Below are 23,463 nucleotides of genomic sequence, written 5' to 3' on the forward strand. Positions count from 1 at the left end.
CCTCAGGTTGTTTAGCTACTATGGGCCCAGCGCAATTACAATCAGACTGAGCTATAAAATAGTGTGTCTATCTCCTCACAAACTATGTGCTTGCTACAGGCACTTTATGAGATCATGCACGCTACACATTATTCTCCACACTGAGTAAATGATGACCTGTGCCTAACGTGGTCGTGCAAATGAAACTCCAAGCATTTCCAAGGTTCTGAACAGTGTGTGCATCAGAAGACCCAGAGGGTTGTGAAAGACTTGAAGGTAGTTTAGGATAATGTATTTGTTTTAGAATAGCTCAAGGTGTAGAAACCTTGTCAAGAGTATTAGTTTGTGCACAGCCTGTGCTCAGTGGTCCTATTGTAAAACGCTCCCTTGCTGTCTGTACCCAATGCAGCTAATGAACACTGTGACACTTCATCATCTAATGCCCATTGTATATTCCAGTCTGCTTCATTTTTAATGTCATTGAGGAGTATTTGTATTAATTCTTCTTTTAAAGTTACACACAGTCAAAATTTCTGACCCAGAACTGTTCCTGTCTAAAAGAACTGCGGGGACAAAAATGGAGAAGAGACTGAGGGAAAGGAGGTCCGATGACCAGCCCAACTTATGGGAGGGCACCAAGGCCTGACACTATGACTGAGGCTATGGTGTGCTTACAGATAGGAGCCTGGCATGGCTGTCCTCTGAGAGTCCCTGCCAGCAGCTGACTGAGACAGAAGCAGATACTTATATCCAACCATTGCACTGAAGTCGGGGACCCCTATGGTTGAATTAGGGGAAAGATTGAAGAAACTTAAGGGGAGAGTGACCCCATAGGAAGACCAGAAGTCTCAACTTACCTAGACCCCAGGGAGCTCCTAGAGACTGAGCCACCAACCAACGGAAGCATACATAGGCCAGTCTGAGGCCCCTGGCACAAATATAGCAGAGGTCTGCTGGTTAGACTTTAGTGAAAGAAGATATGCTTAATCTTCCAAAGACTTGGGGCCCCAGGGAAGGGGAGGCCTGGGGGAGGGAGCACCCTCTTAGAGACAAGAGAGAGGAGGAATGGGACAAGGAACTGTGGGAGGGGGACCGAAGGGGGCAAAGACAGGAATGTAAATAAATAAAATAATAAAAATTGAGGAAAAAACTTCATAATTTATTCCAAAATATCGTCCAAAACACCACATGTGATTATCTTGTTTCTGAGGTTTTCCTAGACCTTTGCAGTTTCCTGGGTTAAAAGACTGAGGATGATGCATTTTATAGACTGTGTTCCCATTTAGGAATGCCTGTAGTGGGACAAGGGTTTCCAGGAAAAAGCAAAGGAGTAAAGGCTCATGGCTCCATCAAGGTTCTCAACATGACTTACCGCTGACATCATTGCCTCTAAGCTGAAACTGGCTTCTGTTTCATACACTGTAGTCTGGAGAAAGGCACAGGGCAAAACCTCATTTAAGAGGACAGGAAGCTACCTACATCTTTAGGGACAAATACCTACATAAGTATTTAGAACTCTTCTCTACAAGAGTATACTTTGCTTTTTATCAAATATCTAAGAATGGACTCATGAATATTGTTAATATGAGTCATTACCCAGCACTCTACTTTTTGTTGAAGTTGTCTACCGTTGGCTAATGAGCACACAAATGGCTGGTCTGTCTATGACATTCTTTTTCGTTTTCTTTCCCCTTCCTTCTTTCCTTCTTTCCTTCTTTCCTTCTTTCCTTCTTTCCTTCTTTCCTTCCTTCCTTCCTTCCTTCCTTCCTTCCTTCTTTGACAGTAGGGAGAGCAGGGGTTTGTTTAATAACTTTTTATCTTCTTTGCTGCTCATCTGATATGCACGCCCAAGGACCAGAAATCAGTTATTTCTCTAAAGGTTCTTAGTTTCTTTTATTGCATGCAAAATTAAAAGTGAACCACTCAAATATTTCACGAATAGGCCCTTATTTACTGAGAGAGTATGATTATTTATTTGGCAATTGAAGTTAAAAAAAGGGTGGTGGGGGGGACTGGAAAGATGCTCAGTGTTTGAGAGCACTTATAGACAAACTGAGGTTCAGTTTTTGGCGCCGGCAAAAAGACTCCTGCCAGTCTACAGCTCTAGTTCCAGGCACTGCACACACGGAGAACACAGACATACATGCAGGTGAAACACCCATATACATAAATACTTAGAAAGAATGATAGTGATTTCCAAGTATCAACTTGTATCTACATGTCCAGGTAAAATATGAGTTTCTCTTTAGGTAAAATACACACACACACACACACACACACACACACACACACACACACACACACACACACGGGTGGAGGTATTGTTAAGGACTAAATATTCAGGGCCTTCCATGTAGCCAAATGTCTGGCCACTGAGATACATTCTCAACTCCATCTTTTTATCAACTCTCAGGTACAACTAAGAAATACAAATTATGACAAAATAATCTAGGTTTTATGAACATGACAATTTTATTGCGGGGAGTCTAGTCTTACACCACTGAAAATGCATTAAGACTGTAAAATTAAGGGGGTGGAGATTTGACTTAGTGGTTAAGAGCAATGATTGCTCTTCCAGAGGACTCGGGTTCAATTCCCCACACCCACCTGGCACCTCAGAACTGTCTGTAACTTTAAGATCTGACACAGACATATATGCAGGCAAAACACCAATACACATCTAAAAAAAAAAAAACTGGAAGATTAAATAAAAGAAGTTTTTTATTACCTGCAAAACTAGCCAATCTATCCCTTTTGTAAGATGGATCTTCAAGGTCCTCTGTCATTGATTCAGTCGTTGATATACTTGACTTAGACACTGTACTGCTGCTCCCTATGACTGACCTTTGAAAATTAGTAACGTCATTCATTTGTTCAGTGTCCTTATGAGAAACTAAAAATGTAAATTAGGTTACAGTAACAGATGGGAAAACCAAATATACTGCAGTCCTATAAGCAACGTAAAGCACAGGAACTTTACACTCTCTTCCATTGATTCTTCATGTTCTTTAAACCTATGCCCAGAGGCTATCACTGCGTTCTCAATGTACATTTTAGGCAAAAGTCTAAACTAGAGCTCCGCCTCCACCTCCATCCTCTGTATGGCTCTTCGGCATCTCCTTGTTGGGTGTTTCCGAGCCTCTGTCAGCTCTCTGAGGGGCTCAGCCCAGGACACTCTTCCCTTTGTTTCTCACCTGGGTTCTAGCCATTCTTCACAACTCATCTCCAAAAAGAGTACAATTTTACAAAAGTCCCCTGGAGCGATAACTCAAGAGCTAGCTATGCCAACAGCAGTTTCCTCCAAGCTGAAACCTTCCCTACAAGAGGGGACAACTCAAGGGACTCAGGAGGTAAATGAAAGGCCGTGTCTGGGAAAACAGTAACTTGGAAGATTCTCAAAGGCCCCTCCCCAGCTTAACAGGGGTAGACAAGCGCCGGGGAGGAGACTGAGCAGCTGAGCTAAGGAGGGAAGAGCTAACAGGTTGTGCAGGGAACTGCAAGGGCGTCGCTCGTGGCCACCAAGTGTGCTAGGATTGATAGGTTGATGTTAGAAAACTGGAAGATAATATACGTTCTGGATGTATACAAACAGAAGGACAATATACATGAAATCAAAAGAACTAGGGCCAGTATACGTCACCTCGTGTACTGCCCTAACATGCTGGGGTTTAACGTATTCTGATACAGGCTGTAGGAAGAAATATAATCTGATCCCATCGATCCTTCTTGTGATGTCAAGAGTTTGCTCGGCTTTGTTGGCATGGCATGTGGATCTGGATGGTAGAGAGGTCGGGGAGTGACATCAACTCCTCGTGGATCGAGCACCTGCAAAACAACGGCTGTTTAATAGAGTGAATAACTAGACAGGATGTTTCGAACTCCTGGAAGACAAAAATAAATACGGGAGAAAAATACTAAGAATCACGATTCTTAGAGAAAAATGAACACAAAAACTTGAATGATTCAAAAAAAATTTATACTTTAACGGTTAACTAGCCATTTAAAAAAGTCGTACTCGAGTGCCCGTAGATAAGGAGCAAACACAGAGGAGGTGCGATCTGAGGATGTTAGCATATTTTTGTCACGGTTTGCATAGCATATGGCAGATAGAAAGAACCTAGATGGGGTAAGCCAGTCACTTGATAAGGCCCCATGATGTAATCAAGAGACGAGATGCATATAGAAACCGCTGGCATAAAGAGTTATTTAATTAATTAAATAATTAAATAATTAATTTGACTACACTGTCACTGTGTTCAGACACACCAGAGGAGCACATTAGATCTCATTACAGATGGTTGTTAGCCACCATGTGGTTGCTGGGAATTGAACTCAGGACCTCTGGAAGAGCAGCCAGTGCTCTTAACTGCTGACCCATCTCTCTAGACTGACAGAAAACTTTTAAATTAATTCTTTTTCTGCTTGTTTGGCTGGCTGTTTTGTTTTGTTTTTGTTTTTGTTTGTTTTACAAGACAGTGTTTCTGTGTAGTTCTGGGGGTCTAGAACTTGCTCTATAGATTAGGTTGGCCTTGAACTCAGGGATCCACCTGTCTGCCTCCTGACTGCTGGAATTAAGGACAGGCACCACCATGCCCAGCTATATATATATATATATATATATATATATATATATATATATATATATATATATATATATATACTAAATTATGTATATTACAATTTATAAATACAGTCTATGTATATATATAAACTGTAATATATATTACAGTTTTTAAAAGTAATACTATACTAATGATAAAACACACAGAAGTCAGAGTGGTAAAGTGATTATTTATATTACTAATATTTTGAACTATACAATATTATAAATATAGGCTTGAGAAAAAGACTTCCCACACAGCACACAGTACCAAGTAGAGCCTACTGTAGCTGGAGGGTCATAGGAACCTCAGCTCAGCACAGCCGTGTCAGCAATTCACTCCACAAATACTGTGGTAGTCTGGATGAGAATAGCCCCATAGCTTATATTTGAATACATGGTCCCCAGTTGGTGGAGCTGTTGGGAAGGATTGCTGGAATTGCCTACTAAGTGTAGGCACTGAGGTTTCAAAAGACTCCTGTGATTCCGCCAGTGCTTGTTCTTTGCCTCATGGTTGTGGATCAAGATGTGAGCTTTAAGCTGTTCCTCACTCCGACATCATGGGCTCTAACCTTTGGAAGCCATAAGCCCCAAAAACTTTTTTTTTAAAAATAAGTTACCTTGGTCATGGTGTTTTATCAAAGGAAGAGAAAAGTAACTAAAATGTTCACCTTTTTATTTCCCTTTTTTTTTACCTTTATTTCCAGTCTTACACATATATCTAACAGTTTTGCTTTTGTTTGCATGTTGCTCAGGTTCTAGGACTGTTGTTTATGTGTTCTCACCAGTTTACTCTAAGACATTCTTCACTGTATTGTTCAGCAACATTGCATATTTCCCTCCTCTTCTTCCTCTCATCCTATCTCCTCCCAATTTGCTTCTTTTTTTTTTTTTTTGTTCTTTTTTTTCGGAGCTGGGGACCGAACCCAGGGCCTTGCGCTTCCTAGGCAAGCGCTCTACCACTGAGCTAAATCCCCAACCCCCCAATTTGCTTCTTAGTCATAACCACCTACGACTTAACAATGTCTAAAAATCTGCGGACCATGTAGTCCCTCAACTTTCCCCTCCCACTTAGTTTATCCACCTCACTTTTATTTTCCTTTTCAAAGTCTGATTAATACTTAATCCTGAGTATATGCCATATTATTCTTGATTATTTATCCTCCAATGGTTATTGAGATCAAAGGCATCGATGTGACTGTTAGCTAGTATGATATTTGCATCATGGAATTAACAAGCAGGTGTGATTATTCTTGGAATTAATATTCTAGTCAGGGAATAACAGACTTCACACCAGTCACTCAGCTCCCGGATCGAGGAACTATTTGCTGAACTACACACTCAAATGTATCCCTTCCAAATTCCATGAGAATATAGCAAATACTTTAATTGAAAAAAAAAAGATGGCTGAGAAGTGACAGCAGATATGTAAACCCCAAGGAAGTAACCAGCACAACATTTCAACCAAAAGCTAAGAATTCTATCTATAGTAACGGCATCTCATGAGGGTAAGTCAGGTAAAATCCGGCTGGGGAACTTAAGAGAAAGCACATACATTCAAATACGTTCCTGATCGAGAACATAAACAGATGATTAAATAAGGAAGATGCTGCAGGATGTGAAATAGGACTTCAACAAAGAGTTAGAAATACCGAGGAAAAACCAATCTGAAATTCTAGAAATGAGAAACGTGAGTCAAATAAAAAGCTCCATGGGACGTCTCATCAATAGCATGAAACAAGGAGATGACAGAACATTGAACTTGCAGACAAGGGGAGGGCGTCCACCATATAACAGCAAGAATTCTGGGATACACTGGGATATGATTTCAGAAGTAACAGCATAGAAGATAGAGAAGAATTTTGTTCCAAAAGCATAGAAAAGACTTTAAAGGATCAACGGAAGCAACTTTCAAAGCCGAGAGAGAGAGAGAGAGAGAGAGAGAGAGAGAGAGAGAGAGAGAGAGAGAGAGATGCCGATACAGATACTGGAGGCCTTTAAGTCACCAGACAGAGAAGACATAAAGGAGCCTCTTCTCATCGCATCATAATCAAAACACTGAACACACCGAAGTAGACGGGAGGTAGGTACCATCAGGACACTAAAAGCAACAAGAGAGAAACTCCCGGTCCCAACAGAATGACAGCAGGTTATCCAGCTCAAAGTTAAAGGTCAGAAGGGCCTAGACAGATGTATCTCAAGTTCAAACAGACTGTTCTACAATAGAGGCTGCTACAATTGAAAAAATATCCCCCACCCAAAAAACCTCAATGAAAGGCATTTATGATCACATGCTGGTTTTACACAAAAATCTGTAAAGGAACCCTTTGGACTGAGAGAAAAACAAATCCATCCACAAGGCCAAAGCGGGGAAAATCATGCTAGAGTAACAGTCAAGGAAGAGATGAAATGGGAGAGGGGCCTAACCATTACAAAACCAGCAAAATGACAGGAAGGGGGCAAGTCTTTTGGCTTCAACTGCCCCAATCAAATGGCACAGACTAGCAGACGGGATTAAAGAGCAGGAATTGTCTATTTGCTGCCTCCAAGAAACACATCTAAGCGTAAAAGAGATGTGAAAAGATGGGACATTTCAATGCCCCCAGGTGTAGAAAGAAAATGAACTTAGGGAGCAAACAGATGTTGCTGTTCTGATAGACTTCATACCAAGATTACTAAGAGGTGATGGTGATAGAAGTGGTCATGGTGTTAAGGAAACCATCCAACAAGCCACTAGGATTCTAAATGTACAATCCCTGAGCCCAGACACACCCAATTTCATAAAACAAATACGAACAGATGCAAAGCCAGAAATTAATACTAGTGCAAGAGTAGGGTATTTTCCATACCTCGCACTCACCAATTGGTAGGTCATCTCCCAAAAACTCACATACCAGCCTGTAGGCTTCACTCAGATGAAACCGTATGAATGCAGCCTTTGATACTGGTTCCTTTTGTCCGCTATTATGCATGTAGGACTCATTTGTATTACTGACTATAGCCACAGATTATTAATTTCAGTGTTATATAGTAATTCGCTGTGGAAATGTGTCGTGTTTTATTTATCTATCCATGGAAATTTGCTTCCTTCTTTTTTTGGTTTCGAGAAGCAGGGTTTCTCTGTGCAGCCCCAGCTGTCTTGGAACTTGCTCTGTAGACCAGGCTGGCCTCAAACTCATAGAGATCCTCCTGCTTCTGCCTCCCAAATGCTGGAATTAAGGGCTTACACCATCATAACCCAGCTGTGTTTGGCTTTCAAATGGTGCTGCTGGGCTGGTTAAACAGCTCAGTGGGCACGGGTATTCTTTATCATGTGATGCTCTAGGGTGGGCCCCCAGGATCCACAAGGTGGAAGAAGAGAACTATCCTTTAACCTTAGTGTATGCGCCCTGGCTCACACGTGCGTTACACACAGGCGGCAAGTGCCATCAAATGGTGCTGCTATAAATATTTTTTCATATGATAAGCTAACCTGTGAGTTTTTGTTGGAATCTCTGGGTAGGAGATTATGTGCACACTCACCATTAAGATGTTACTGTAGTTCCCATGTGGTTCAAGCAGCAGAGATAAAAGGTCTGATTTCTTTAGAAACTTGCCAACACTTGGTGTTTAACGTGGGTTAAGAAAACTTCCTTCATTTTTGAAATTGTACAGTCACATGTTGCTTCGTAGCTGACAACCTTTGCTCACAATGTGTTCTATTTCCCCGAGTGTTTATTTTTTTTAAAGATTTATTTATTTTATGCATACAAGTACACTGTAGCTGTCTTCAGACTAGAAGAGGGCATTGGATCCCTTTACAGATGGTTGTGAGCCACCATGTGGTTGCTGGGAATCGAACTCAGGACCTCTGGAAGAGCAGTCAGTGCTCTTAACCGCTGAGCCATCTCTCCAGCCCGAGTGTTTATTTTTTAATATTTTTATTTAATACGGTTATAAAATAGTGCACTCAACTATTATACTGTATTTTATTTATCCATTTTACTTTTTAATAGAGACGATGAATTGCTTCCGGGTTTTGGGCACAGTGAGAACTGCTCAGTAGACAACATTTACGTAGAAGCATCTTCAGGTGCGTTCTCGTGCATTTGCAGATGTGGACCAGCTGAGCAGAGCACCTCAAAGGCTTTGGAATTCTTTCAGTAATGGCAACAGTGTGGCAGGTTTTTTTTATTTTTGGAAGAGGTGAACCAACTCCCGAAAGTTTTCCTCTAACCAACACATGGTCACTCAGGCACACATTGAAACTCAAGGACAATTTTATTAGAGTTCGAGAGAAAGACAACAGTTCAGTCAAGCTGTAACTTGAAAGCTGCCAAGAGAATTATGGAGTTATTTCAAAATGAGCCCAGGGACTGGACAGATGGCTCAGTGGGAGTAAGAACAGTTACTGTTCCTACAGTGGACCAGAGTTTAGTCCCCAGAACCCACATCTGATAACTGCCCGTAACTCTGTTCCTGAGAATGTGTCACCCTCTTCAGGAGGTCCCTGCACTCGTGTGCACATACCTCCACACATACACACTGAAAAGTAATCTTGAAAAGGAAACAGAATTCTAAAGCAGGTTATCTGGGGCCGGCAGGATGGTTCGGTGGATAAAGGAGCATGCTGCCAAGGCTGACCATTTGAGTTTAATCTTAAAGACCCACAAGGTGGAAGAGAACTGAGCAGCTCTCAATTTGTCCTCAGGCCTCCACACCTGTGTCAAGGGGCGCCATATGCCCATACACATGTACATGAAAAGTAACCAAGTTAAGGCCACGAAAAGGGTTTGGAACAAAAGAACCTTACCTGTACCAATTTGGCGCTAGCAATGTTTAGTTTTTCTGCCGGCTTCATCTCGGGTAAAAAAGTCATGGTTCTTGATGCGACTATTTTGCTTTGATTTGCACCAGCATATCCTTTCCCTCCGGTTGATTTTGGGTTACCAAAGCTAATGGACTTCCTTGATTGTGCGGAGACACTCCTATACAAAGAAAACCAAATATAGAAGACCCGGGATTGAGATGAAATTCAAATTATAGCACAAGGAGACTCTCACTGGGAAGTGTGACTGACCCAAACATATACCATGCACCAGTAGCTACTTAAGAGTTGGTTCTGTTGTGAATGCATTTCTGGAGTCTACATGAACCGTCACTTTTGATTTTGGAGCAACTAACTAACCCGTGAAGTTGTGGGTAACTTGTGAAGTTGGAACTAACACCATTTTATGTAAAAGGACACAGGGCCATTGACATGGTTCTGTGAGTAAAGGTGATTGTGGTACAAGCCTGGTAACATGAGTTCAATCCCCCAAGCCCATGTAAAAAGCCAGATTTGACGACGGAAGTGTCATCTAGAATCTTCCCAGCCAGCCTAGAGTCATGCTGCACAGAGACAGTTAAGAGAGGCCCTACCTCAGAAACAAAGCAAGAGGAGTGAACCAAGTCCCCAGAGTTGTCCTCTGACCTCCCCACGGCATGCCCACTCTCATGGACCAGCAAATACATTCATACACAATAAGAAGTGAAGATATATTTTAAAAGACGCAAGGGCTTAAAGGGAATCACGTGATTTGATTCAAGGAGGCAGATCCAAAAATCTGTGCTGACTTCTTTGGGTTTCAGGTTTCTTGTTCATAAAGCAGAGATACTATCCATCGGTTATTATGAGGATTTCACTGATTTAATTTACACGATTTAGGAAGTGCCCACCACGTGGTAAATGTACAGTGGACACTATAGTTAAATGGGCAAAGTTGAACACGAGTGACAACACCCGAGGGGAAGGACCCAACTTCTTTTTGAACAAATTACATATATTTTAAATTATAATAAAATATGCAAATTCAGGAAGGACTATATAATTATACCATTAAATTTAGTTCCTAAGATGGCCCAGCCTTTATCATTTTACCACTAGAGTTCTCTGTATGGAAAACTTCTATAACATGCCAGATTAGATTCTAAAAAGCAAATACATTTTCAAAAGAAGCAATTTTAGCATTTTTAAAGTAAAACTGGACAATGAATAAATAGTTGAAATATAGTGTTTTTAAGTATCCTGCCCTGGACACCTTCCTAAAGCTGTGACCCTTTAATACAGTTCCTCACATTGTGGTGACCTCCAATCATGACATTATTTCCATTGTCACTTAACTGTAATTTTGCTGTACGAATCATAATGTAAATATTTGACATTTCTGATGATCTTAGGTGACCCCTGTGAAAGGGTAGATCAACCCTCAAAAAGGTGGCAACCCACAGGATGAGAACCACTGCTCTACAAGTATGCCACCACCAAAATCAGTAATAAAACTATCAGTCCTAGAAGAACTCCTTTGGGATACCTCTGCTATAAATTCTTCTCCTGCCTTCCAGAGACGTACTTGAATTTGCCTTTATCATATTCCCCACCAGAGCTGCCATTCTATGGGGGCTGGAGTGATGGCTCAGACCTTAAGAGTGCTTACTACTTTTGCAGGACAGGACTGTTCCCAGCATCTACAGGGCAGTTCATAACTACCTATAACTCTAATCCCAAGGGATTCAATGCCTGCTGCTGACCTCCACAGGCTCCAGATGTGTGTACACACACACACACACACACACACACACACACACACACACACACACACACAAAGAAGTATTTTTGAAAAGGAGTTGCTATTCCACCTGAAACTAAGTTCCTGTCTATATACTAGAACCTGGCGCTGTTTTTCAGGGACCGCTTTTTCACTAATTCTCAAGATTCCGCTATTTTATTTCCCCATGAAAATAACTCTGCTATCCTATACCTAAAAATTTCCCTTTAACTATGATGTCCTCTGCCTACTACAGATTTTCTTTCTTCAGCGACCCGATTTTCTGAAACACTGATCCGTTATTTTGTAGGACCAGGATTGAAAGCAGAGATTCACACCCTCTCAGCCAAGCACCCTACCACTAAATTCCTTTCCCACTTCTATATTCTTTACCTGCTCCGTAATTCAGCTTCACACCCCCTACTGCATTAAAATAATATATTGCATAATATATACAACCTACATCACAATAATATATTGTCTCGAATTATTGACCCCAAGACTTTTCAGTACCCATCTTTGTAATATCCAATGATTGGTCGCAGCCCCCTCATACAACTAATCATTCCATTAAATGGCATAACATCTGTGATCCCAAACCCTGGGAAAAGGCAGGAGAAACAGGAGTTCAAGGTCAGTTAACAGGAAGCTAGCTCAAGATTAGCCTTGGCTATGAGAGATTCTGTTTCAAAAATCAAAAACAAAAAATTTAAAATTACTTGCTCAAAAAGTTTCCTGAGAAATCAGTTTTCAACTCTTCAATTTCAAGACCCCTGATCACTTGACCCTTCCCTCCTCCTTTTTTAAACCAGTTAACCTTTTAGATTTCTCTTCTATGTCAGAGTCTACAATTCATCAGCTCTCACACTATGACCACCAACTTCACCTTTTATTTCCCCTGCTTGTTGTTAGAGGCGTTTCCTCTGGGTAATGGCCATAAGAGTTTCAGGCTTTCTGACGTTAACTTTGCCTTGGAAGAAAATATGTCCCAGATTGGCACCGGGCAGATGCACAATTCTTGACCCAAAAATTTCTTTCCTTTTTGTCTTAGTTAGGCTTTTACTGCTGTGAACAGACACCAAGGGAAGTCTTATAAAGGACAACATTTAATTGGACTGGTTTACAGGTTCAGAGGTTCAGTCCATCATCATCAAGGCAGGAGCATGGCAGCATTAGGCAGGCATGGATGCCGCAGGCAGAGCTGAGAGTTCTACATCTTCATCTGAAGGCTGCTAGTGGAAGACTGACTTCCGGGCAGCTAGGACGAGGGTAGTAAAGGTCATATCCACAGTGACACACCTACTCCAACAAGGTCACACCACCTAATAGTGCCACTCTCTAGCCCAAGCATATACAAACCATCACCGTTTTGCTCCCTTCTTCTAGATGCATAAGCAAACACAGGAATATAGGCTAGCCTTACTACATTCAGGCTAAATAGCTTTGGCCCAAAGTTACACTGAGGTAGGTAGTTCCCTGTGTAAGGACACGCCTCCATCCTCTGCTACTTGAAATGCAGCATTAGGGAAAAATATTATTGCCTTTAGGTGACCTTCCAATTGTGCTACTAAGCTTCCTTACATCTCAGGAAGGGGATTTAACTTCATACTTCTCTCCCTTTCTAGTAGGTACAGCGGATTTTGTGTAATTCTGTCATTTGTGATTATAATTGTTTCCATGTGTTGGCTTATGTCCTTAGAAAGAAATTAACAAAAACCCTTAGCCACTTCAAATTTTTCATTCATTTTATACACACTGGAATTTTTTTAGCATGTCCAATTAAAATCAGCATGTGTATACTTGTCAATGTGTTTGGCTAATAATTATCAAACAGCCTGATAAACACACACTGCTTTATGAAATGGGTACTCTGAACTTCTAAAAACCTACTAGGAGGGTATCTTTGTGTCTATTAAGTGTTTGCAAAAACTTTAAAATCCTATTTGTTTATATAAGACATATTCACTCGAGTATTAAGATAAATGTTTCATTAAGCTACATATTTTAATGTTAAGAGACACTGACTTTGATGTGTTCTTTCCAAAAGAGGATTTGATTTTCATTAAGTCATGGGTAATATAAAAAAAATAAAAAACAAAACAAAACCGTAGGACATAGAAACACTTTATGTTAATTAAATGTACCTTGGCTATCTAAGTGATATATCCCTTTATTAGGTTAATTGCTATGGATTTCTTCTTCAAAAATATTTTTAATTAAAGTTTTTAAAGGCTGTTTGTTATATATACCAAATGATGAATGTGTTTATCAGAGACCTTTAATTTTTCCTCTCATGGTGATTACAGAGATATAATCCTAACAAAGACTCCATTCATAACCCAGACTTTTTTCCCAGGTTATTTTGTTGAATTCTGTTAAAGGGGAAACAAGCTCACTCCTACACCCCCAACCCTATAGGGCATCTTAAAATCAAGGTGTTTTAAAGCTTTGTCAGCGAGGTCATACTCTTGTCTTGAAAAGTCAAGCTGTCTTCTTTATTTCCATTAAAAGTGCAGATCTGAAATCAGTAACCCGTTGGTGCTATTGTGAGATAGTCAAGGTCAGCCACTGCACCTGAGCCTGACAATCACCTACCTAGAGCAGTGCCTCTCGGCCTCCCTAACCCTGGGACCCTTCCTCATGCTGTGCTGACCACATCATAGTTATCTTCATTGCTACTTCAGAACTGAGATTTTAGCACTGCTGAGAACTGTAATGTAAATATCTGTGTTTTCCAATGTTCCCAGGAAAACCTTGTGAAAGGGTCATCCCACCACTAAAGAGGGCTGGTGATAGGAATAAAAGCTGTAAGATCTGGTTTTCAAATCCATCTTTATGCATGGTGGTTGCGTGTGTTACCTATGTGTCCTTATTATTATCTATATGATTTGCTTGACTCCAAAATAGCTTCTAACTTTTTTTTTAGCTTCTAACTTTTTAAAAAATAAATTACAGCTGCTAAATTAAGCTCAATTGCCCTTTTGTTCATAGCTAGAGTCGAAAGAGGAGATTTAGTCAAGACAGCCATGCTAGGGGGTAAAACTGAACAGACTTAGTTGGGACATTATCTCTGATTTTTCTTTCAGTTTTGGTTTTACAGCTTTTCCTAAAGAACAGCCTGATCTAAATGTAAGGTTTGCTACTCCAGGCACTGGGAGGATGGCTTCTCTCTCCTGCTTTCAACTCTCCCTAAATATAACAGGTATGAAGTTGGCTCAAAAGAAAGGAAAATGACCCTAACCTGACCTGTTCTGGTTGTCTTATGAGCCCAAATAAAAAGTAAATGCTTTTAAACAAAACATTTCTAAGTACCTGTTAAAGCAGGATTTAAACCTCTAACAAGCTGGGTTAATTTGTTGGCACAAGAACAATGTCTGTAAGGCTGAACTGGCTCTGTTAGACTCCACGCCTGATTAAATACGAGTTCTAAGCAAATAGGCAGAGGAATCATATACATTTTTGATAAAGGTTAAAGACAGATTAAAACGCTTTCTGATAGAAAGGACTGGATGCAATTTTGCCTTAAAGTAAAGGATGTTTCAAAATGCAAATAGGACAGAGCCAGAACCTTAGTGTGTTGCAGAAAGGTTTACAGGAAAATATACATGCTTATAACTAAGTTGACTATAGTTTAAGGATACTAAATTATAATACTACTGGTTCTGTTACATTAGTAAGATTTTCTTAACTATGTCTCCTAGTCATAATCTCAAAATAATTGATTTAAAACAGAATTTTTATTTTTCCCATTACTAAAAAAAGACATTTAAAATTTGTGATTAGGCTTATTTTTGGTTTCCCATTCAGTAAGGCTATCACTTGCTGGATAGACATTGCCTTAGTAATAAGGAAAAATTCCTTCTTGGGATTAGTCAGGCTTCTCTAGAGTCAAAGGACCTATGGCATGTCTCTATTTATTAAGAGAATTTATTGGAATGCCTTACAGTCTGCCGTCCAACTAACTCAACAAATGGCAGCTGTGAATGGGAAGTCCAAGAATCTAATAGTCCCTCAATCCCATGAGGCAGGGTGCTTCACCTCCTCTTCTGTATAAGCTGGAATCCTGAAGAAGTAAGTCTCAACAGATGTGCTGGCAAGCCAGTGCAAGGGAGAAGGAAGCCTTGCTTCTCCCATTGTCCTTCTGTAGGTCTCCAGCAGAAGGTATGGCCCAGATTAAAGGGTGCACCACCAGGCCTGGACCTTAGCTGTTCTTTACTTGGAACTTGCTCTGTCCTAGGCTGGCCCTGAACTTAGAGATCTGCATGGCTCTGTTTCCTGAATGTTGGGATCAAAGGTGTGCACAGAGCAAGTTCCAGGACAGCCAAGCTAAGGCAGTAAAGGAGTTGGAAAACAGAAGCTGGTGATAATGTAATAGAAAATGGGGCCATGTTCCACCTCCTGCAAGTAGCAGACTTGGCAGCTTTGGCCATGTGGCTCTGGCTTTGGAGACCAAAATAGAATGGACTACTAGGACAATGGATGCTGCTCAGCTAGAGCTAAGGTATTGGCAGTGATTGAGAGCCAGCATCACCGAGTGGAAATCTTCTGGGAAGTGGTTTGTTTGTTTTTTTAAAGATTTATTTATTTTATGAGTACACTGTACCTGTCTTCAGAAGAGGGCATCAGATCCCATTACAGATGGTTGTGAGCCACCACGTGGTTGCTGGGAATTGAATTCAGGACCTTTTGGAAGAGCAGTCAGTGCTCTCAACCACTGAGCCATCTCTCCAGCCCTGAGAAGTGGTTTCTAAGAGCACAAAGAAGCTGTCTTCAGAAATCTCAATAGTTGTATGTACCTTGTGCTGCAGCTGGACTTGCTAATGTATTAAGAATCACTCAGGTAGTCATGGTTTTTAAGGCATGAAGGGGTCATGGAGAGCAGCTATGAGGGGCCAGGAAAAGCTAATGGTGAAGGTGCAGCCTCAGTTGGATTGATGGCATAGGACTGAAGGTCATGCAAAGAAGTGGAGGTGTGGCACTCTGAAGGAAGCCTATGAGAGACTTTTGGTGAAGGCAAGTTGCAGTGGAAGACCCCAGTGTATTGAAGATGCTGATACCATGGGATGGCCACCAAGAACAGCAACAGCAGTGGAATGGAGTTAACGAGAGAGAGTGCTACAGAGGGCAGAACAGGATGTGTGGATCCCAGACACTGGAACGAGAAGCTGTAAAGATGAAGTTGCCTTGGACACCCCAAGATTTTAGGTTAGAGATGTCAGAGCTGTGGGATACCTGACAGGGAAGCTGCTAACAGGGAGTGGAAACAACATAAGAGAACCAAGTTTGTTGCTGCTGAATGCAAGATCCAAAAGCACGATGAAATGAGTTGGGGATCTGAAGAGTGTTTTGACATCAGACATGGAGATGTGGAGTTTGGAGTTTGCCCAGGTGGTTTTCTGTCTTGCTTTCTTCCAGTATTTCCTCACCATGACATTTTGAAATGGTAATGTATGTCCTGTATGATATTGGAGGAACGTAATCTGCCTTCTTTGCCTTCTTAAGGGATTTCAGTTAAGATACTGTATGAATCTCAGAAGAGACTTTGAACTGAATTTTTAACTTTTTGAAATTGAACTAAATGTATTTTGCCTTATGTTATGCCTAGGTATGGCCTCCATAGACTCATGTGTTTGAACAAGACTATGGGGACCAGAGAGTAGAATGTGGTGTTTTGAATATAGTTGGCTGGGAAGTGGCACTATTAAGAGGTGTGGCCTTGTTGGAGGAAGTGTCACTGTTAGGTGGGCTTTGAGACCCTCCTCCTCGCTGCCTGGAGATAGCCTTCAGCTCAAGATATAGACCTCTCAGCTCCTTCTCCAGCATCACACCTGCCTGGACACTGCCATGATAATGGACTGACCCTCTGACCCTGTAAGCCAGCCCCAATTAAATGCTGTTCTTATAAGAGTTGCCTTGGTCATGGTTTCTCTTCTCAGCAGTGGAAACCCAAGACAGGGTATTCTTGCTAAATTATATAGTGATCATGAAATTCAATTAAATTAACAAATATTTTAACCTATTTATAAAATTTGGCCAATTAAATAAGCAAATGACACTAATTTGTAAAATTAACTAAAATTTTGGCACTCATCCAAGATCTATCAGTTTTGGAAAACATCCATGATCTCATTATAAGTTCTTAATGTCCTATGAAAAATTAAGGAAAAGCCATATGAACCATATCTATAAAAGGATAATATGCTATTAAAAGAGATTTGGAAATCTAATAACTAAAAATTCAAAACTAGCTATAGATTTTTTTTCCCTTAAGATAATGAAATCCAGATAACTTCATCAGTGGAAGGATAAAAGATGTCACTGCCTGGAGAAAAAAAGACTATCAGTCACTCCATGCTTCACAACTTCAGGAAATACATTCCTATTTCTCTTCTCGAATTTCCAGGCACACACAGGAACCTCAAGAATGCTGGGTGATGTTCACTTTCGGATGCATTAACAAATGAGTATCCCGAATAATGAGACTTTCCTCACACACACCGTGGCTTACCTGTGAGATCAGAGGACGGCTTACCTGAGTCGGTTCTTTTCTTCTATCATGTAGGGTCCTGGGGAGTGAGCTCAGACATAAGGCTCACCAGCAAGCACCTCTATCCTCCGAGCCTTCTCACAGGCTCATTGCTTTTCTTTTAAAGCTTCCTTTAGATTTATTTTGCAAGTAGTGGGATAAGTGTATGTGTGTGTACCTCACGTGCCTTGTCCCCACAGAGGTCAGAAGAGAGGAGATCCAGAGTATAAGAGATTCTCTGAGACTTATATTCTGGGTGACTGCAGCACCAGGTCTGCTGCAGGACTAACAAGGACTTTTAACTTCTGAGCCATCTCCCCAGTCCCACTTTGTTTTAAAAATCCTTTCATAAACAGATTATTAGTGTTTAAGATAAGTCAATATTTGGCTTTTTAGTTTTAAATTATAAAAACAATGCTAATCTAGTTTTAATGAAGTTACAGTAAGAATATGTCCTTTTATTAATCATGGTTTTTAGGATTGCTTCCCCGGGGCCCCTATTGTTTTTGAACCAAGATTCAGGGTTAAAGCAATGCCAGTGAGGGAGAGGACCAGTCCTGAACCAGGATGGGTGAAACCCTCAGACCTCATCAGATGTTTCCTTGTGCAATGGATGGCAGTTAGCTCAGAACCTCACAACTAGCCCAAGAGCAGAAAGTAAGTGACTGAGGACTGCTCAGTCACAAATGGGATCCTGCATCGCACACTCTCCCCAAGGCTTAGAGACCATCAAGTGGAGGTGGAAAGGCTGTAAGAATCAGAGATAGGGGAGGACAGGAGCAAAACCGTGTCATCTGGACGGCACAGGCCTGCTGCACTCATGAACTCACAGCAGAAATAGCTGCCTGCAAAAGAGCAAACTTGTCAACATTCTAGCTGAGATGCTATGACAGCTGACTGAATTTGTGTGCATGTTTTCTTCAAGGATGTGGTTCCTAATAAATCACCTATAATCTAGTGAACGGACCCACACATGGAAAGTACAGTCAAGAGTGAATAGGTTATTAAATTAACAACAACAAAAAAGGACAAAGTTGAGGGGAACAGGGAGACTTGGGAGGTTTGGCTTGAACTGGCAGTAGGTAAGGGGAAGAGGTGGGGTGAGTATCATCAAAATACAATGCATCGGGGTTGGGGATTTAGCTCAGTGGTAGAGCGCTTGCCTACCAAGCGCGAGGCCCTGGGTTCGGTCCCCAGCTCCGAAAAAAAGAAAAGAAAAAAAAAAATACAGTGTTTCAAGTTCTTGAAGAATAAAAGCATTTATTGAAAAAGGATTCAAGTATTCTCATACATAACATAAATGTAAACACACATGTACACAAATTTGGTTCCTCTTAAAATGACTGACACTGAGTGGATAGGACATGATAGCATTGAACAATATTTACAAGTTCAAAATCTTAACATCTGTTATTTTGAAATTCATTTCTTAGTAAAACTCCAAGATACATATAGAAAGCCATGTGAGCAAAATGCTAAGGTAATCCCATAGTTTGTAGGCACATGTCAATTGATCCATGTCTTTCCCTAGAACTAGACTGAGTAGTTTTTACTTCTAAAGCACAATAGGGAGTTACTGCGGACCTGTCTAGATATTAGTGACTACCTGGTGAAGCTGTCTGCTAGCAGCTGAGAATACAGAGTAATGGGAATTTCAGGGGAAGGGAAGGTATGGAGATGCTATGTGACCAGTGAGGTAAATGCAGAGATACCGAGAGCCTGGTAATGTAAGAGCCGCAGATGCAAAGTGACCAGGAAGGGTCGGAGTAAGACAATTAAGAGATCACACCAAACTTACCATTTTTATTTATTTGTTTGTTTATTTTTCTTTTGTTGAGACTGAGTCTCCGTGTGTAGCTCTAGCTGTTCTGAAACTCACTATAGAGACCAGGCTGGGCTCCCAAATGTTGAGACTAAAGACTTTGTTTTTGTTTTGTTTTGTTTAATTTCTGTAACTTTTTTTTTAAAAAGCCAGAATCTCCAGTTCAGGGTGGTCTTGAACCGCCCCATACAGTGAGGGTGACCTTGAACTGCAAAGCTTCCTGTGTTTAGCTCCCACATGTTGGAATTACACGTCACCATGCCTGGTTGATGTGCTGCTGAGGACTGCATGCATGCTAAGCAAGCACTTCATCCACTGGGATGCCCTCCCCAACCCCCTGATGCCCTTCTGAGTTTAAACCACTGAGTGTAGGACCTCTGACGGCTTCTTCCTAACAGTGAAGACAACAGGGTACAAGAGCTAACTATTCATTAAGAGGCTTACTCATGTTTCCATTTCATCACCTATAGATCTTGAACATCATTTTTGATCTCACAGAAAGACTTAACAGAAAACCACCACTTCTCTTCAGTGCCATCAGACACTTGAGATCACAGGGTAAACGAGTACCCTAATAATTGGAGATGCCAGAAAAAAGACCACAGATTCCAGAGAACCAACACTTGATCTGGTCAGGGATCAGAAAACATAAAGGACAACTGGCTGATTACTCAAGAACGAGCAGAGGCTAGCTTAAAACAAAACCTTCTGGAAACAGTTGTAAGGAGCCTGCATACTTTTATTTTATCTTCACAAACCACCAGGTAGATAGAAAGTAGCTTCACACACCCAGAGAAACCTGTTCTCCTTACCAGGTACCTATGCCATTTTACTAGAGCTGAAGCAACTTGTCATCAAGGTCTAACACACACAGGGGGGAAAGTATTCTAACTCTAGCTCCACTTAAGCCATCTCCTCTTATCCAATGAGGAAAACTATGCTGAGAAACAAGCATAGTGGTATACACTTGTAATTCCAGCCTTTGGGAAGTAGAGGCAGGAAGCTAACACTCCAGGGACAAGAGCCCAGTAGGAGACCAAAACCTAGTCATTTTATAGAACAGTCTCTTCCCAGGACAACAGTAGAGCTTCTGTAATACAAAGGACTATAAAACAACTGCAAAGCTAACACAATTTAGGAAGTCTCTACAGAAACCTAAAACACAAAACCAACCCAAACCAAACAAAGCGTATCCAAATGAGGATACTAGAGGGCATACAAACCTTAGACATTTAACACCTTCAGTAGCGTGAATGCAGCTCACTTCTTCATCACGCTGGAGTCAATGATACATCTCACTCTCAACAACAACAAAAACACAGGGCACATCGAAAGGCAAGGCTAAGTGTGAAGAGACAAACAAAATGACAAACCCAGACTCAGATACGATAGTTATTTCGGAATTGTTAAAGCTATGCATTGAGAAGAATATGCTTGGAGTTCTAAATGGGACAATGGATAACATGCAAGAATAGATGATCTTGTTGCCCTTCTTCATCACAGCAGACCTCCAAGCAGTCTGTGTGTTAGGACAAAGAACTAGCCTGCTCCTGCTATGACTGTCAGCACAATCTCCCCTCCCTTGCCCTTTTTCAGTTCTCTCTTGGACACAGTAGAATAATAAAGCCTACTGAACCATAAGTGGCCCTGAGTCTGTAGGCTAAGTTCACGGTCCTTCCTAGTGAGGGCTCAGCAGGCCCGGCTAAATACCGAGGTATGGGCCTGTCTAGCTCTCTGGAAACCTGTGGGAACCAGAAATCTCTCTGCCCTGGGGATTTGAAGGCTAGTTTCTTCAGGACTCATGCTATGCTATAAATAGCTACCATCTCTTCTTTCTGAGATTCTCAAGTTGAATACTCTCTCCATCTCTCCTTCAAAGTCCCATCATGCTGCAGCCGTGTAGGATACTCTACATCTTCTCATGTTCCCTTGCTTCAAGGCCCAGTCATGCCCTCCCATACTCCCCCAGACAACCAGTAGTGAGGCTCTTTCTAGGACAGCTCACTCTGAAGGGCAGTCTCATTGTCAGGTCTTTGCAATAATACACCTGACTCTCTTTAAATTATAACAATAAACAGTTGAATACTCAAATAATAAACAACAAAGTAAGAATATGTAAGGAATTGGAATAAAACAACTGAGTAGAGAAAAAAAGAGCGAGTTAACAGTTGTTTTTAGCACAATAGGAGACTGTATGTTTGTGAAACTAATAGCAAGATTGCAATGTGGAAAAAAAGAAAGCAAAATATTGGTAAATACTTCAGGAAATATTTTATAAAATTAGAGATAAATTCTAAAAAAAAAAAAAAAAGAGAGAAACAGTAAGTTAGAGCAATAACTAAGGTTAACACTTTGTTTTGGTCAGGTAAAGTTCTGGTAGCTCACCATCTCTAACCCTAGCCTATCTTTGCATTTATTATGAATGCCATTTTTTAAATTCCCAAAGAGTTTTCTAATATTTTCAGCTACTGTGAGAATGAAAACTAATGTTTTGGGAAAGAAGCCACACCTTACACTGAACATTCTACAAAGGCCGATTAACAGATTAAATCCCAATGATTATGGAGAGGGTGGAATGTTTCAGGTACAGAGCCTGTTCACAATTTACTTACTTACCCTTAGCCCCTCAATTGCCTTTTCAGGCCTACCATATCCAGGTGGAACCCTCTGGAATGTATTGGCAGACCACTGATTTCCACCAACCAAAAGGCCTTAAGAATATTATCAAATAGCACCCAAGGGCTATCACAGAACGTTCCCCACTCTGTTGAAACCTACCATCATCCATTCCCACCAGTGTACGTGAAAAGTGCCTTGATTTACGATTTGTCATTATTATCAAATCTCATGAGACATTTACCTCACCGAAACCTGGTATTTGGGAAAACTTGAATGTGTGTCACTCACACTAAGCTCCAGAAGAAACCATTCCTATCCTCTTAGAAGTGAAAACCATGGTTGTTTTGTGTTTGTTTTGCATTTATACGTGTTATACTGGTTTTGTCTTAATTTGTATAAATTTAGTTTCACTTTAACATCTCCATAAGGCAAAAGAGAAATTGGGCAAGAAACACCAGTAACAAATATATATGTATCTACTTACTTGTTCAGTTAATAAATGTGTATTAAAGACGTTCTTCATCCTAGGAGGGGTCTACAGCAGTGCAAAAGAGGACATACTATGAGCTGGGCAGTGGTGGAGCACACCTGCAAGCCCAGTACTTTGGAGGAAGAGGCAGGTGGATCTCTGTGAATTAGAGCCAGTCTACTTTACAGAGTGGGTTCTAGAAACCCTGTCTTGAAAAACCAAGGAAAAAACCCTAGAGGATATAATATTCTCATAGGGATAAACTTGAAGCATAAAGTAAGGGTGAAGCTGACGCTGGGAAATAATTATTGTTCACACATGGAGACACCTGACACAAATGAGTGAATCCTGAGATCATCTGGCATATACTATCCCAAAGGGCAGTAAATTCTAAGGGTTGGAAATGGGAATACAGCATTCCTGGTGTGGATACGTGTGCGCTGGGAATGTTACTGTCATACTCAAATGGCACAATCCAAAGCCAGATCCTGGCGGAGGGGGGGGGGGTTTGGAAGAATGGGGCACTTACTCAGAGGGAAAGGGAAAAGCTTAAGGAAGTTTTGAGCAGCCAACCACACAGGGGGTGCTGGCAAGCAGACTATTCAGCCAGCTATTTCAATGCAGAAAGACGTGTAGGAAAGTTTTTAGGTCTGGATAGCACAGCATAGCGAGAATGAAAGTGGCCCTCACTGCACAGCAGTACCCGAGGAAGTGCAAGGCTGCAGTTTAATCAACTGGAAATGGCTGTGTACTGGAAACAAAGGGGCAGTAAAATACAGCGCTGAGGATGAATTTTGAGCACACTATTAATTTCTAAGTGTTAACTGCTTCCGCTTTGTTTTCTTGAAAGAGATCTTGAAGAGAGAAGAAAACTTGAGTCGT

General features: G+C 41.0%; 1 protein-coding gene across 5 annotated transcripts in view; it reads right to left on the reverse strand.

The window, feature by feature from the left end:
- Dnai4 (dynein axonemal intermediate chain 4) overlaps positions 1-23,463 on the reverse strand; it is an 88,804-nt gene that overhangs the window by 64,065 nt on the left and 1,276 nt on the right. For all 5 annotated transcript variants that reach the window (NM_001024786.2, XM_063287692.1, XM_063287690.1 and 2 more), the window contains exons 2-4: positions 9,372-9,546; positions 3,620-3,804; positions 2,708-2,823 (exon numbers count right to left, since the gene is read on the reverse strand). In NM_001024786.2, the coding sequence (NP_001019957.1) occupies positions 2,708-2,823; positions 3,620-3,804; positions 9,372-9,546 (476 nt within the window). The remainder of the gene's footprint in view (positions 1-2,707; positions 2,824-3,619; positions 3,805-9,371; positions 9,547-23,463) is intronic.

Source organism: Rattus norvegicus, chromosome 5 (assembly GCF_036323735.1).
Source record: "Rattus norvegicus strain BN/NHsdMcwi chromosome 5, GRCr8, whole genome shotgun sequence".
Classification (NCBI taxonomy): Eukaryota; Metazoa; Chordata; class Mammalia; order Rodentia; family Muridae; genus Rattus; species Rattus norvegicus.